Source organism: Cyprinodon variegatus, unplaced genomic scaffold (assembly GCF_000732505.1).
Source record: "Cyprinodon variegatus isolate N-32 unplaced genomic scaffold, C_variegatus-1.0 Scaffold907, whole genome shotgun sequence".
NCBI classification, from domain to species: Eukaryota; Metazoa; Chordata; class Actinopteri; order Cyprinodontiformes; family Cyprinodontidae; genus Cyprinodon; species Cyprinodon variegatus.
In genome coordinates, this window is record NW_015151360.1 from 128,619 (window position 1) to 145,057 (window position 16,439).

Here is a 16,439-nt window from a genome sequence, read left to right on the forward strand (position 1 = left end):
TTGAGATATCAAAAAAGTACTCCAGAGTGTTTGTTGTTCAGCATGGGGGTGAGTAGAAAATGAAGGCTAATCATGTTTTGGGTGTACTATTCCTTTAACAAGTGGTAGGTCAGCGCACTCTTGTGCATAGAAGCCATCTGTGTTACTGTCTATTTGATAACATTTATCATTAATACATTACTGTACTAGACTTTAACAGCTTTTTTTTTGAGAATACATAAAACACGATAGACCCATTTATTCAAAGAGACCTGAGAGATTGTTTCCAGTTTAAGCTTTAAGGTATAGTGCAGGATGTTTTTTGGTTTTTCTTCTGGGTGTATCATAAAAATAAGCGGTCCTCCTAATTGTCAATCATTCTGGTGACATGTATACGTAAGGCTGTCCTACGTGCTCGTCCCCATTTTCACTTACCGGCGGTGAGTCTGACAAAGAGGAAAATTTGCAAATCTTCTTTTGGAAAGTGAGTCGTTTTCTCTCAAGAACGTGTACAGAGTTGTGCATGTGCAATCTTTTGGGGGGGCGTGGAGACTTTGGGTCTTTTCAAAAATGTGTGAAAATCCTCCACTATACCTTTAACCTTCATATTTTGTTGAGCAGGTCTTAGTCTGCTGGAGGGTCAGTCTCGTCCGATAACGTGGGACCAATTGCAAATCGTGGATAATGACAATCTGAATGTAGTTCGAGTCATCACTGTGGATGGCCTCCTGCATGGACAACTAACTGTAAGAGGTACTAACACACCGAAACACTGACCTTATGAAATTTCACCTGTAAACACATGAGTACCTGCTACTGAAAGTCAATTCAAATCTGATGCATTTTGATTTAACAAACCTTTTCTGGATTATTCTTGAAATTGGTAAATCAGCTTTTGTTAAACTTTCCAATAGCGCAATAGTATTCCTATTTGATATCTTTAACAACATATCTTTATATGTTTGTTAACTTATCAACTGCACAATTTTATCCTTATCAAAGCTGGTGCATCTATAGTCCTTCAATTTGAGTTGACTCAGAACACAATGATGCAGAATCCTAGATTATCTATGCTCTATTGAAATGTATTCACCAGTTTTCTTGTTCTGCCATTAATCCAGGTGGAAAGGGTTTCATGTTCACCATCAATGACATAAAAGCAGGAGTTGTCTGTTATCACCATGACGACAGCGACTCTACAAAGGACTTTGTCATTTTTCGCATCACCGATGGCCGCCATCAGACCCGACACAAGTTTCCCATCAAAATTCTCCCCAAAGATGACAGCCCTCCGTTCCTTATAACCAACATGCTGGTGGAGGTCTTGGAAGGCCAGACCACCCTGCTCAGAGGCTCCACCCTCAAGGCTTCAGACATGGACTCTAGTGATGACTATATCCTCTTTAATATCACTCGCCTCCCGCAGGCAGGAGAGGTCATGAAAATCCCAGGACCAGGGCTGGCAGGTCAGGAAGACTGACCAAGTTCATCTCTGATCTTATATTGTGTAATGTCTTTAATGCCCTGCTTGTTTTGATTTCTGTTCAGGGTACCCCGTGAGCCGCTTCCTTCAGAAGGACCTTTCCCAGTCCATTGTGTACTACAGACACCTTGGGAACGAGGTTTTTGATGACTCATTTGAGGTTGTTCTGTCTGATTTCCATGATCCCCCTAACCTTTCAGAACCTCAGGTGAGTGATACTGACACATCTTTACCTCAATGGTACCATTCATTACCTGACCAGATACCAGACACGGGCAATGTGGAGTCAACAAGTCATCTCCAATGCATGTATTTGTTCTACCCACTGAAGCAGGTGAGTCCAATCTTCACTGTGCAGATTGGACTCACCTGGTTAATTGGCTGGGTAGATTAAATACATGACATGGAGATGACTTGTTGACTCCACATTGCCCATGTCTGCCAGATACTGTGTAGATAGGTGGTGAATAAATTCCATATCACAGTGAAAGTTCTCAGTCCTCCTGAACCATGAAGACATTAAACAAAGTTTTACAGAATTCCTTCATAGTTGCATATCTATGGCCCCCATTTAGAACACCCTTTTAAAACCATGCTGAGATCGGTCTTAGCACAATAACTAGGATAACTGTTGAGTGTAAAACTTCCTGAACGTCAAGGGTGCCACCATGTGATTTGCTTGTTTACATCTAGAGAGCAGTAGTACCATAGATCATCACGAGGAGGCAAGGAACCGTGCTAGCGTGGTGTGTAAATGGTCGTAAAGACCCGAGCTCAGCACAGTCAACTGATCAAAGCTCGGCATGGATCGGATTTCAGAGGGTAGTGTAAATGGGGCTTGTGAGGTTATTCTACTCTATCCATCCAATGTGTATTCCAGCTACATTCTTCAACTATGAACAAATATAGAATTAAGACAATTAACAGTAATAAAATAATCTGTCAGGTAATGTGAAGTTTTTTTTGGAAAATACAAACCTTATAGAGCAAGGATGTCAAAATGGTTCCAGAAAGGGCTGTGTGGCTGCAGGTTTTCTTTCCAACTAAGCAATAGCAAACCAGACTCCAGTCACCTCATCAAGTCATCATGTTCAGATTTGACTCACTTGATGAGATGATTGGAGTCTGGTTTGCTATTGCTTGGTTGGAAAGAATACCTGCAGCCATACGGGCCTTTCTGGAACCACTTTGACACCCCTGCTATAAAGAAACAGTCCTAGCTTCATTTAGACCCAGATGATTCTCGCCCTAAGGCAGCAGCACTAACTCTATTCTGTATGAAACACATAAGCCAAACCTGTAAACACAATTCACTTTTTTAGCATCTGGGATTGACATCAGCAATAATGGAGATATCATGGCCAAATATTCCTAAATAGCTGAACTATCTTGGCAGAGAGGGAAAAGATCCCTTTTCGTTTCAACAACATAAAATTGTGGTTGGTGCAAGTTGTCTGTTAATGTATAAAGGTGGTCATTTGGAGTTTAAACAGCTTTTTCGACCAGTGGTAAAGGGGTAATAGAGATGAGTTCGGAGAATCCCCCACCAGGAGGAGCCCTTGGGGCAGACCCAGGACTTATTGGTGATGTTCAGTCAGTAGAATGGATTGAAAAGGCCTCAATTTCCTTTTAGATGAGCAGGAAGGTGTTGTTTCTACTAATGCTCACTAGAACATATTATTCATAGGATAGTGTTGCTAATATAATGATGAATGTAATTATAATGGAACTTTATTGATCTCATATTGGAGAAAGTTACCTCTGCATTTAATCCATCCCCTTTGGGAGCCGTAGACTGCCATCAATTTAAGGAGTTAAGGGTTTTGCTCAGAAAGCCAGAGTGGCAGTCTGTGGGGGTTGGTTTGGAACTCACAACCTCAGGATTCCAAGCTCTATGCCTTAACCACTAGCCCTCCACTCCCCTCTGATGCTTAAGTCTGATGCTATTGCTCAATCATTGAAGTAGCCATTTGTGTATAAACTTCAAGAAGATATGAATGTAATTGTATTTTTCCTGTTTTAGTTTGTAGCTGACAAAGCGCTGTCTATCTTCAGGTGGTCGTGGTTCACATAGCCTCTGTTCCAGACCAACCACCAAAGGAGGTTCCTGGTTCCAGGCGGTGTCTTGTGGTTAAAGAAACAGAAATAGCCCACATCACACGGCAACAGCTTCACTTTGTCGACCCAGAGTCGCCAGACAGCGAGCTCACTTACACAGTTACGACTCCACCTTTCTTCTCTGGTCACTACAGGTTAGTTTATTTTGGCCTGCGCTGGTATATGGGTAGAGAGTATCTGTGTCAAACTTGTGTTGTTTTCTTAATTAGCAGCGGTTCAGATGCGGGAAGGTTATTCTTGGTTGACAGCATACCCAAATTTACCAAAGATTCTAATGCACCAGTCCTCAGACTCTTCACACAAGTAAATGACCTTATTCTTAGCAATTTCATTATTTTGTGTGCTATGTGTTTCACTATAAAACTCGTAAAAACTTTTTTTTTTCTCCAGCATGCAGTGAACTTTATGAAAGTAGCCTACATGCCTCCAATCATGGACATCGGCCCTCACCCTCAGTATATCCAGTTTATTCTGTCTGTGACCAACCATCTGGGAAAAACAATCACTGGGATCTGCTTTAATATCACTCTAATGCCAGTGGACAATCAGCCACCAAAGGTGCAATCAACAGCTGTCTACTCTCTATCCCACGTGGGAACTCTCACTTGTAGAAATGTTATGAATACTTTCTGTTTCAGGTTATCGCCAACCTTCTGACTGTAGATGAGGGAGGGGAGTCCTTGCTGGGCCCAGAACACTTGCAGGTGTCAGATGTTGACTCTCTGCCAGAGGCATTGCGGGTCGAGCTCCAAAGGGGACCAGAGCATGGCGTTCTGCACGTTGGTGGCCATCCACTGACACCAGGCCAGAACTTTACACTACAGGACCTGATCAGTCGGAGGGTTAGGTCAGACATCATGCTTAATTATAACATGCATAATTGTGCTAGTCAAACCTAAAAAAAAATTCTTCACTCTGTAGATACCGTAGATAGATAGATAGATAGATATATTCCTTGCAGACCAAAAAAAAAATATATATCCTAATTAATTTAGCTATTTCTGACAGCTATTCAATTCAATTCATTTTATTTCTATAGCGCCAATTCACAACACGTCATCTCAACGCACTTTACAGTTCAACCAGATCATGAAGTCAAATTGATTCAAAGTTTCCTATCAAAGGAAAACCAGTTGATTGCATCGACTAATTGACTCGAAGGCAATCCCTCAAATGCTTGTGGTGACTGTGGAAAGGAAAAACACCCTTTTAACAGGAAGAAAGCTCCAGCAGAAAGAAGCAGAGATACAAAAGGCAACTGTCAACCAGCTCCACAGCAGCACAGCTGATATTTCTCTCTAGGATGGAGTCACAGCTAAACAGACACAGATCAGATGAAGCTACTATGAGAAAAAAAGCAGAGAGCATAGTGTTATGAGATTGAACTAACAAATTCTGCAGAGTGGGAGAATAGAGATAGAATGAAGCAGAATGATGAAAAAGGGGTCCCTATGTCCTCCAGCAGTCTAAGCCTATAGCAACATAACTATTCTAACCCGTCTTCTAGGATATCCTTCTCTTTATGCCCCCGCTGCTGTTTATCACCTAACAGACTCTGTTTTTGATCACATCTCAGCTTCTGATGCTAAAGGTTCAGCTACACTGAATATATTAGCATTCTTTTCTGAGATGTTGCTGCATTTGCTTAGAGACGCTCAGCCTCTCTCCCTCTGCAATGATTTATTTAGCGGACATGACTCCGGTCGACTAGAGTTTGCTTGAAAAATAAACCAACGGGCAGGGACTCTTATAGCAGGCACATAAGTTTAATAAAACTGAAAGATAAATAATCTTATTGTACATGGATTTATGAGGTAAAACAGATTGGCAGTTCTATCTGTTTGTGTTTTAACGTTAAAATATTTGTAATACATTAATTGAAAATAAACACGTTAAGTCCAAAACCACAAAAATAGACAAAAGCTCAGACTATTCACAGTAACTCCTGCTAATTTTGTTTTGCAACCTTCTAAGGCAAGGCAGCACTCTTTGAATAGAATTCAACTTTATTCCAATTGCATTGCTACAAGTACAAAGCAAATGTAAGGGTTAAAGGTCTTGCTCAGGGACCCAGAGTGGCATTCCATGTGAGTGGAGCTTGAACTTTGAACCTTTTAGGAGCCAAACACAAAGGCCTAACCACTAGGCCACCACACTTTGCTGTAATAGCCAAAGACATGCTTTTCACTCCGCAAAAGTCGCCTAGCAACGCTCTTGAGCCCCCCCTTTATATAGAGATAACTGATGTAAATCCTTCGCTGCAGGCAATAAATGACATTTTGTGTGAACGAACCTTAATTTTTTTTCTAAGAAGTTCAAAGAAAGTCCTAACCTTAAGGTATGTGAACCATTATTTTGCTGATTTGTTCTTGCAGGTACAATCACGACAGCTCAGAAACTACAGAAGACACCATTGAGTTGAGAGCAACAGATGGAACTAATTCAGTCAGTTTCGCTCTGCCTGTAAAGGTAATTTTCAAAATTGGAGAAGACCTACCTGTAAATATTGCTATTAGATGATCATCCATTTATGTGCCGCTGAATAAGGAAATCGACATATTTGTTTATAGGTCGTACCTATCAACGATGAGCTCCCGGTGATGGTTACTGGTTTGAACCCAGTTCTCAGATGTCCGGAAGGAGAACAAATAGTAATCACTTCAGAGTACATCTTTGCCACTGATGTGGACAGCGATAACAGAAGCCTTGCCTTCCTGATTGCCCGGCAGCCCTACCATGGGGTGGTTCTGCGAAATGGTGTTATTGTAGATCGCTTCATCCAAGCAGACATTACTGCAGGAATCATTGCGTACAGACACACAGGTAAACCAGCAGTGTTTGGTAGTAGACTTGTAGACAATGTACTATTTTTCAGAATTGTAGAGTGCCATTTTCTCTTTTTGTACTTTGGAGCACAAGGGTAGGAAATAATGGCCGCCTTTTTCAATGGGGCTACATTGTTTCATGCAAAATGCAATGAAGAAGTAACAGTATTAAGAAGAACATCAATTTGTCAAAGGGAAGAGATCACATTGCTTACCTCAGAATAACTTCTGCAAGACCAAGGAAATTCAAAGTGTAACTAATTATTTAAACCCTGTCACAGCATTTTCTAACACTGGAACAAATATGTACGTTTAGTTAGTTTAATCTAACAGGGTTATGATGATGTATGTCACACTTTATTTTCAGAATCAATGTCATGTGCCATGTGATTGAAAGTATGACTATCAATGAGGGTGGGTGCACAAATGTTTTGAGCACAGTTGTTTTTCTGCTTGTTTCAGGGCTGGAGATTGGATTAACTCCTCGACATGACACTATCACGTTTGTCATCTCTGATGGGGAAAATGAGACACCGGCTTTGTGCTGCGGCAGGGAAACTCCCACCAGAGGCAGAGGAAAGACTCCTCAGACACGGGACAGCTTGCCTGTCTACGACCTCCATATCACAGTGTTTCCTGTTGACAGTCAGCCACCCTCACTGGAAACAGGTGGGCTTAAGACAACTTTCTGCATGGGTTGTAGGTGCCCCCCAAAAACTAGATGCCATTTAGACATTGGTTTTTAGGCAAAATGTGGACGGACCATCATGGTCTTGATTTAGTCCAGAAATAGTTGTTGAAACTTAGGCTGTGTTTGGTCGGTCTGATTTTGTCCCACTTCAGTCCAACAATAGACAGTGAAAAGCCATAGTTTTTTGATGATTTAAGATGTTGAGATCCCATTTTTAATGTCTTTAACATTTTTTTTTTAAATTATGGCTTTTCACTTTTCAACCAAATTTAGACACTATCATTGGGGTGTAAATCAGATAACTTTTTCAATGTCCTTTCAACCATTTTTTTCACCGATTAAGTTGCGTCCTGCTGTCCTAATCGCCATCATCATGCAGGGGGCTAAGTTACTTGCCTGGTCAGCCAGGCCTACATTATTTCTAACAACCCACATTTTCAGAGGCATAGACCAGTATTGAGTATTATAGGCTAACAAAGACCTCAACTAGTCCCCACTACTAAGGGGCAGACCTGTTCTCCGGTTCAAATTGCATGTTTTCTAAGCCAAAACAAGGCTTTGTTGGTGCACTCTATAAAGCTTGGAACTCAACACTACTTCTGACACTTTGAATTGAAAACGCTTCCTGATGGGAAGAGAAACATCTTCAAACTTGGAAAATAAATTCCAGTTGTTTGTTTTTTAACATTTTTGGAATGGCTATGAAACTGGATGACAAAGAATTTTCACCAGCAAATACCAAAAACAGAGTCCAGACATAAAACAAGCCACCAAAGTTGGGCAAGGACAAAAAACATTCTCTGAACCCTTGAAAAACCGATCCATTCCGAGACCGGTCCGAGTTTTGACGCCCGTTTACACATCACGCTATCTCAGTTCCTCGACTCCTCGCCTCCTAGTGACGATCTGCGGTATTACTGCCAGTATTGAAGGAGGAAATCAAGCAGTTGGTGGCGGTAATGCACCAAAAGTTGTTAGCCAACCACCATAAAACACAAGAAGACGAAGAAGGAGGGAATCAAGCAATAAGCTAAATTCTTATTAATTTTGGTAGATTTTATATGAATTGTCGTTTTGTTTGTGTTCCCAGGTGAGATCTTTAAGGTGGATGAAGGTGGGACGGCCCAGATAACTGCTGCCCATTTAAGGGCCTCTGACATGGATTCAGTCCTAGACCAGCTTGTTGTTAGTTTGATCTCTCCTCCCCAGTTTGGCTACATAGAAAATGTCCTCCCCAGCCCTGGCTTTGAGAAAAGCAACACAGGCATAAGCATAGGTAAGCATTAGGATGTGTCGAGTTTAATGAAGTACACTGGAAATAAGTAGTTTCATGTGTTTGGTGTTAACCCTCATTTCCCCAGCTTCTTTTCTATACAAGGACATCACCAAGGGTTATATTAACTATGTACAGTCCAGACACCAGGGGATTGAACCCACTGCTGACCAGTTCATGCTTTGTGTCTCGGACGGAAAGCGCAACTCTGCTAACATCCCTTTCTACATTATAATTAACCCAACAAATGATGAAATTCCTGAATTTATGGTACAAAACATCACGGTAAGTTTACTGAATTTCTTTCTTATCCAAAACGTCTCAATAAACACCTTTACTTAGATATTTTTTCACTGAAACACATGTAAAATACATTGACTTGCTGGTTCATTTTCTTCCTGAGGTACAAGAAGGAGAAATGAAACACCTGGACACATCTGTGTTTCATGCGATGGACCTAGACATCCCCAAGAATACCCTGATCTTCTCTGTGGTCAGACCTCCCCAGCATGGAAGCATCATCCATCACAGCAATGGAAACCCAATCATGAAGAGACAGGAGCCTGACCTATGGCCTTCTGTGGCTGCCTTTACTATGAAAGATGTCAAAAAGGGTACATTTTGCTAACCTGACTCCGCCAGATGGATTTGCTCCGAATATCAATCTGGAAACCTTCCATAGAAGTAATTTTGGGAAGGGGCGAAAATACTGGTTAGCTGATTGGCCTATGTTGGTGATAGACGGGCCAAATAAACCAATCAGATCAACGAAGCATATGACGTACTAACAGAGCGACGACGAAAACACAACCACAAGCCAGGCTACTCTTGCCGAAACCAGTCGGGAGAGGAGCAAAAACATCTTTTCCTCTGAGAAAAGCCTCCAGAGCAGTGTTTTGCTCTTCTTTCAATGAAGAAATACTCTGTAATTCCGATAAAACTTGCTCGATAGCCACGTTAACGCTAGTGTCATCGGCTGAAGCCGCCATGTTCTTTAGACTGAACGGTCGCGCTTCTCGTTGCGTCACACCTCAACCCGCCCCAAAGCCAACGCTGATTGGACGTTCGTTTGGTGAACGGCTCCAAATTTTCTTCAACGGAGAGTCTCCAGACTGACTAGCGAGCGAAATCTTGAAAGCTCGCGAGATCAAGATGGTCTCACGAGGCTACTGTCTTGCGTCCTGTCCACCCCCAGCGATCATCTCAACATATCGTCCTGCCCCTCAGGGTCCCTTGTCACTGCCCATTGGAGTGGCGTTTATTTCACTTTTACATCAAGGTGTTTCACTTTAAATGTTCCTGACAAATTGGCCTTAACATTTTCTGTTTCAAATGGGACGGCTGCCACTTTTTTAATAATTTAAGAATCACATACCTTTAGCAGGTAATCATCAAAGCAAAAACTAAGCAGTGTAAAGGTGTTTAAAGCTGCCATGTAAGTCTTGGGCAGTTTGGAGATGATCAATAAGCAGAATTAATTGGGCCCGCTGTGGTTAGATGTTATAGCTGAACTTCTTTTTATTATACATTCTTAATTCTTCAACCACAAAACAGGCTTAAATCTGATAAAAAGGGACTTTCGCTTAGCTTTTCAAAGATGTTTCAGCATCTCTTCAGGAGTCTTTCTTAATTCTGTCAGTTCACAACAGAGCGATGTGAAGTTGGAGTGCTGATGTTTTAGAGAAACACGTAGGTTAATTTTTCTGCCCATTCTTTAGTTGTGCATGGCTTTTGTATCTTATCATGAAAAGCATGTTTATGTAACCTGTTTGGAGTGAGTTATAGGACGGAAACCACTTGAAAGCTGAAGAAACAATCCTTCACTCCTGTTTAGTGATGGATTTTTCTCTTTTAGCAAAGGCTTTCTTCACCTATCTTTTAAACCATCTGTCCTCCCATTTCCAAAATGTAAATATTTTGTTTGTCATTACAAATTGAGAGCTGCATGATGGTGCAGTGGGTAACACTGATGCCTTGCAGCAAGATCGTTCGGGGTTCAATTACTGGCCCGCAGTCCTTCTGCATGGAGTTTGTATGTTCTCCGCATCCATGCTTGGGTTCTCTCCGGGTACTCCGGCTTCCTCCCACAGTCCAAAAACATGACTGTTCAGTTAATTGGCTTCTCCATATTAGTGTGAGTGTGCATGGTTGTGTGTCTTGCCCTGTTAAAGACTGGCGACCTGTCCAGGGTGTACTCCGCCTCTCACCCATAGACTGCTGGAGATAGTCACTGGCCCCATTGCGACCCTGACAAAGGACTAAGCGGGAGAAGATGAATGGGTGGATTTCAATTAAATCCAAATTAATCCAATTTAAAAATACTTGCTTAATGCCAAAGGGAAATCAAATAAATTATGTGCCCTTTGGTCTTGAGCCACAAGTATAGAGCTAACTCTGGCACAGAGCGACTGGCTCTGCTTCGCTATGCAATGCATATGTGTAGTTGTTTAGTTTCTCTAATTTTTGCTTTGTTTTAGGTATTCTTTCTTTGTGAAAAAAAAATGTCTGAGTTTCTTTTTGGGTTTGAAATTCACTGGTATGTTATATTTGCAATGGATTGGAAAAAGACTTAAGTTGCCTCTGATTCCAGCCTGCTTTATGGTTTTATGTCCAGATGATGGACGATTTACACAGGCTTGTTTAATGTTTCCATGACTCAGGTTTTGATCGTTTTCCCCATTTTCCATCAGGTTTGGATCTGATGTATCTCCATGATGACAGTGAAAACATGATGGACAGTTTTATCGTTCAGTTGACTGATGGCAAACATCAGCTAGAGAGACGGGTGATGGTGGAAGTTCTACCAGTGAATGACGAAGAACCTCATCTTATCAGGTTTCTTGAATGTCTTGTTAACAATTTTTTGTCAAAAGTCAGTTCTCATTCGACCTTTTAGAACAAAAGTGAGCCCTGTGTTCTTCTTGTAGGAACAATGGGCTTGAGGTGAAACCGGGAGAAGCTAGGGTTATATCCAGTGTTACATTATTTGCTGAGGACAAAGATACCCCCTCTACAGAAATCATGTACATTTTTGAGAGCGTTCCAACACAAGGAATACTCCAATTACAGGTAAGAATAAACATTTCAAAGCTGAGTCCCCTGTTGTGGCCACATGCAATACTGATGTCCTTTTGTTGCCTCAGTCCTTTAGGAAATATTACAGGCTAAATTCTGTTTAATCTTTTATCTCCCTTGTCAACCTCCAACTTCCATTCTACATGCACTGCTGGTAAGAAATCAACTGTTTATATGTGTTTTAGGAAGGCCATAATTGGGTGACACTTACAGCTGGGAGAAGGTGTACCCAGGACATGGTTGACATGAACCTTTTGCGTTATATACACACTGGCCATCATGCCACTAAAACACAGGACTTCTTTGTTTTCCACTTGATGGATGGAAAGAATCAGTCACCACCACAGCACTTCCAGATTTCTGTCAGAGATCTGGAAAAAGGTACTGGAATTTAGCATTAGATGTAGAATTACTTCTCTTCTCTTGTTATTGTTCTGGCTACCGGTACACATGATCAGCACTGTTATAAAAAGTCTTTACGAAACTAAGTCCTTGTAGAAAGCAATAATTACAGTATATGAATAAGATATATGGTGCCTTATTTGATAGCGTTTGAGCATGTCACTCCTTTAATTAACAGGGAAGTTCTAAACTTGATTTATGCTTGCCGCAATTGCAAGTTCCTCATGGCCACATTATGTTATTTTGGGCTTCAACACCCCTCCGCATGGACCCCATAGGGACAAAATGTAAGCTTGGAGAACCTAGGAAAATTTGTAAGTATGCGGAAGGGTCAAAGCAGAAAACATGGATAGTGACCAGTAGTTCCTGCTGGTCAGGGTTTATGGTCCGTAGTCCCAAAGGGAAAATGGGCCATCAGTTGACTTTCGAAGGCTGAAGAAAGCTAGCCTGGATGCCATTCCGAACTTAGTCCCGCCCACAACGTTTGAGGTCGGGAAGTTCGGTCTGGCATTGCTCAATAGTAGCGCGAGTATGCTCGCACAATATCTGGCGGGCCAATCAAATTGTCAGGGCGGGCTTTATACGATGATGGACAGATGATCAACAGGAACGTAATCAACCACGTCACCAAAGCGCGCTTGGGTGACAACAACAATGGCTGCCGCTGGAGAGTTGAGGTGTGTAGATCCTGCTATTAGGTCTATTCTAGAAGATATCGACAGCAAATTAATTTTAAAAGAGGAACAGAGAAACGCGATCAAGGCTCATCTTCTTATTCTAGGCGTGCAACTGCACGCTTTGATTTTTGTTGACAACAACTATGCGTCGCTTAACATACGTCACGCACTCCTTGCTCTTATTGGTTGTAGGTCTATCCAATTGAGTGCAGAGGCATTTTTTTCCTGGTTCGTTCGAAACATGCCCCATAATCACAGCTCTATGGAGCAGCATCAGACTCATATTCTGACTAGAATTGAGTAGGACTACGTCAGGCTAGAAGAAAGCATGAGACATGACAGAATTAGACCAAGTGTCCCCAGTTGGGGACTCGTGCTGACACTTTGGCACCCATGCATCCTTCACAAAAGTAAAATCAAACAGCAGTAGGGTCTTGTGGTAAATGAGGGGTGTAAAAGGCATGATGTGTGGCCATTTTGCCTCTACACCCATCCCCTTGGTTTGGTATCGAAATACAATGACTTCTGGCTGGTAACCTATCATTCTTAGGGATGCATTGGGTTGGTTATGAACAATTGGGACATTGCTGGACTCTGATGGGATCTCTCCCTTGGTTCTTCTAAGTTTGTGAAACAATAGTGGACCCTGTTTTGGACATATGTGGCCTGCTTGAAAGGCTTCAAGACCCACGATTTGCTCCAGAAATCTTTCTCAGGTTGATGGTTGTACATTTTAAAACTTGTTTTAGGTCAGTTCTAGCATTAACTCTTAACGTAGGCGAGGATTTAGGTGGGAGATACTCCAGGACACCATGGCTTTCTTAGAATGATTTGATAACAACCAACAGCAAAGAAACATTAATTAATGAAGTTTTCTTTCCTTATACAGACAGACTTCTAATTGGAACCTCTATAACTTCCTACTTGTGCTTTCAGGAAACATTGCCATCTTTGTGAAGCCGGTAAATGTCAGCCGAGGAGACCGTGTGGTTCTTACCACCGATGTGCTGCTGGCCACAGATGACACAGACAAGCCAGAGGAGCTTCTGTACGTTATCACCAGCCCACCTGCTCACGGACACATAGAGTACATCAAACATCCAGGGGTGATTATATCCACCTTCAGCCAAATGGACATAGCAGCAAACCTTGTTGCTTACGTCCACGACAACCGAGGAGAAAAGGCAACAGAAAAGTTTCAGTGAGTCTGAATACCTTTAAGTTTTAACAACTTTCCATGACAAGTCAAAATACCAAAAGGGAAAAAACCCTTAACATTTAAGTTTTGTTTAATCTGCATACACTGTCTGAGTTTTTGCAAGTTTCAGGCTGATTCTCTTTTTATGCACAAAATGTTTTTGATCGGGCCCGCTTCAGCCTCATCATGCTTCATGCTTCGAGTATTATACAGGGGGGTAACGAGGGGCAATTAGCCTCTCACAACCACCTCCTAATCGTAAGGTTGGGAAAAAAGCAAACATGTTTGAAATTCAATCGGACCTTGTGAGGCGTTTGTAGACAAATTCAATTCAGTGTATTTATAGCGCCAATTCACAACACATGTCATCTCAAGGCACTTAACAGTTCACCAGATCTTACAGTCAAATTAATTCAAAGTTTTCTATCAAAGGAAAACCAATTGATTGCATCGACTCGAAGGCAATCCCTCACACTAAGCGTGCTTGTATCAACAGTGGAGAGGAAAAATCCGAAAAACGTTAGAGATTGAACAAACAGATTCTGCAGAATAATGAAAAGGCGTCCCTATGTCCTAAATTCTGCTGTTGAACAGAACTACAAGCCAATTTACCCGAACCTGCGCGCTGCTCACAGTGCAGTTCTCCGACTAGCGCCTTCTCTAGGAGGTGAGTCTGAAATGTCGTTTTTGGACGTAGAGTGTGAGCCAGTAGATCACATCCTAGCGTCGGGCCGCACAGTGTAAGAACATACATCGTGAGCTGTGAACTTTCAAACCCTGTGGTTGTGTCGTACAGTTTCAGCTATAGCTGAGTACAACGATTAAAAATATCGTACAGGGTACGCCCGGTCAACATAAAAAACTCAAAAACACGATCCATCTTTAGCTTGTCGTCATCCTCATGAAGAAAAGAAGCGTCAACAAAATAATTTAATCATCACTGACTTAAACAACACTGCACAGACTACTTGTAACCTCCTGACTTAACTAGACAAAGTTTTGGTCCAGATCCTGTATGCTAACACCCGGTCTGTTGCGTGTTTTAACAGGTTTGTTGTAAGCAATGGTAAGACTAGTCGACACGGAAGCTTAGAGCTGCATGTGGAAATGGTGGATCGTGTTCTGCCATCGCTGACGTCCAACAAAGGCCTCCAGGTCCCTCAGGGTTCCACCATGATCCTTGGCCCAGAATGTCTCTCTCTGTCGGATCCTGACACTCCACCTGGAGCCCTGACCTTTTCTCTCCACCAGCCTCCGCAGTATGGGACTCTTCTTTTAGCTGGTGTTGCACTGACTGCTGGCTCAAACTTTTCAATGAAACACATCAAGGAGCTGGAGGTGACGTACAGACATGACGGGGGACCATCTCAGATCGACCGGTTTGCCTTCACGGCCTCTGACACGTCCAGACAAGGTTTTCTGTTAGATGGAAAGCTGCAAACGGAGCCGGTGTTTTTCACCATTCAGGTGGGGAAAAGAAAAATATACAGGTTATGAGTTAAATTGATTTTAATTTGGTTTTGCTACCATTTCCTCTCAGTTTAGGACTCCACAATGGAGAGCTAAGATAAATATGATTTGGCACAAACATTTCTGGTTTATTTTCAGATCAAGCCTTTGGATAAATCTTCTCCAGAAGTAATGAAGCTACTCCCACTTTGGAAAGCAGAGCTTTTACCCGATGGCAGATATGGGATTTTCCTGACATCTCGAGAGCTTAAGGCGCAGGACAGAGACAGCAGAGAAGAAGAGCTCATATTTTGCATTGTTCGTTCACCTTATTTTGGCTACCTTGAAAACATTACCACAGGTCAGTATAACGATGTCATTCTATCCACCCTGCATGATGCTGGTCAGTTCACTACTTTGCCTTTTGGCTGTTATTCCATTTATGTAGGGTACCTTTAAAAGGGTCAGCCTTGGGAATTTACAGTTCTAAGGTATCATTTTTGGTTAATTCAAATATTGATGTAAGTCAATAATTCAATCATGCTTTTAGCGACAATGGAGAGATAAACTCATAAAACCTCCTGCAGAACCAGAACTTAGCATGAGCGGCCATGTGCTGAGGCTGACTGGGGTTCAAGGAGAATCAAGAAGACATAGAAAAAACAAGCTGAGATACAAAAGGCAACTATTAACTCTAAGAAAGCTCCCATGTCAGATGATAACAGAGAGAACACAATGGAAAAAATCTAAATCTAAATAAGTAATTTTTTTCTCAAAATAAGTGCATCTGTTTCAAAACTGAGAAGGCAAGTGAGAGACCTCGCCAATGGAACAAGACAATTTACATTAAAAAAAAATTTGCATTATCTCATTTCAAGTGCATATGATCTAATTATCTTATTTTAAGAGAAAGAAAATACTAATTCCAACTGCAAATACTCCCACCCACCTACTCAAATTAGGGGTAAATACTAGGCCTGGGCAAAAAATCAACTCAATTAATTAATTCGAATTTGTTGTTGCGGGTGATAAAAAAAAAACAAAACAAAAAAAACAACGCTGAAATGTTGCCTCCCCGGAGCTTCTTGTTGCTGGAATATTTACTCCCACAGTGCAGCGGCAAGTAACATCATGGCTATCATAGACATAATATACCGAGACGCCTCATTTGAAGGCTGTTACAACATAGCCTCGTGAGACCATCCTGATCTCGCAAGCTTTCAAGGTTTAACTCGCAGATCAGTCTGGAGACTCTCCGTTGAAGAAAAT

General features: G+C 41.8%; 1 protein-coding gene across 1 annotated transcript in view; it reads left to right on the forward strand.

The window, feature by feature from the left end:
• frem1 (FRAS1 related extracellular matrix 1) overlaps positions 1 to 16,439 on the forward strand; it is a 71,159-nt gene that overhangs the window by 29,075 nt on the left and 25,645 nt on the right. The window contains exons 8-26 of the mRNA XM_015398038.1: positions 601 to 732; positions 1,101 to 1,445; positions 1,528 to 1,670; positions 3,518 to 3,714; positions 3,793 to 3,883; positions 3,971 to 4,138; positions 4,219 to 4,427; positions 5,956 to 6,049; positions 6,151 to 6,403; positions 6,868 to 7,074; positions 8,187 to 8,372; positions 8,458 to 8,654; positions 8,773 to 8,983; positions 11,060 to 11,204; positions 11,297 to 11,438; positions 11,630 to 11,825; positions 13,460 to 13,724; positions 14,771 to 15,188; positions 15,330 to 15,531. Of these exons, the coding sequence (XP_015253524.1) occupies positions 601 to 732; positions 1,101 to 1,445; positions 1,528 to 1,670; positions 3,518 to 3,714; positions 3,793 to 3,883; positions 3,971 to 4,138; positions 4,219 to 4,427; positions 5,956 to 6,049; positions 6,151 to 6,403; positions 6,868 to 7,074; positions 8,187 to 8,372; positions 8,458 to 8,654; positions 8,773 to 8,983; positions 11,060 to 11,204; positions 11,297 to 11,438; positions 11,630 to 11,825; positions 13,460 to 13,724; positions 14,771 to 15,188; positions 15,330 to 15,531 (3,801 nt within the window). The remainder of the gene's footprint in view (positions 1 to 600; positions 733 to 1,100; positions 1,446 to 1,527; positions 1,671 to 3,517; positions 3,715 to 3,792; positions 3,884 to 3,970; positions 4,139 to 4,218; positions 4,428 to 5,955; positions 6,050 to 6,150; positions 6,404 to 6,867; positions 7,075 to 8,186; positions 8,373 to 8,457; positions 8,655 to 8,772; positions 8,984 to 11,059; positions 11,205 to 11,296; positions 11,439 to 11,629; positions 11,826 to 13,459; positions 13,725 to 14,770; positions 15,189 to 15,329; positions 15,532 to 16,439) is intronic.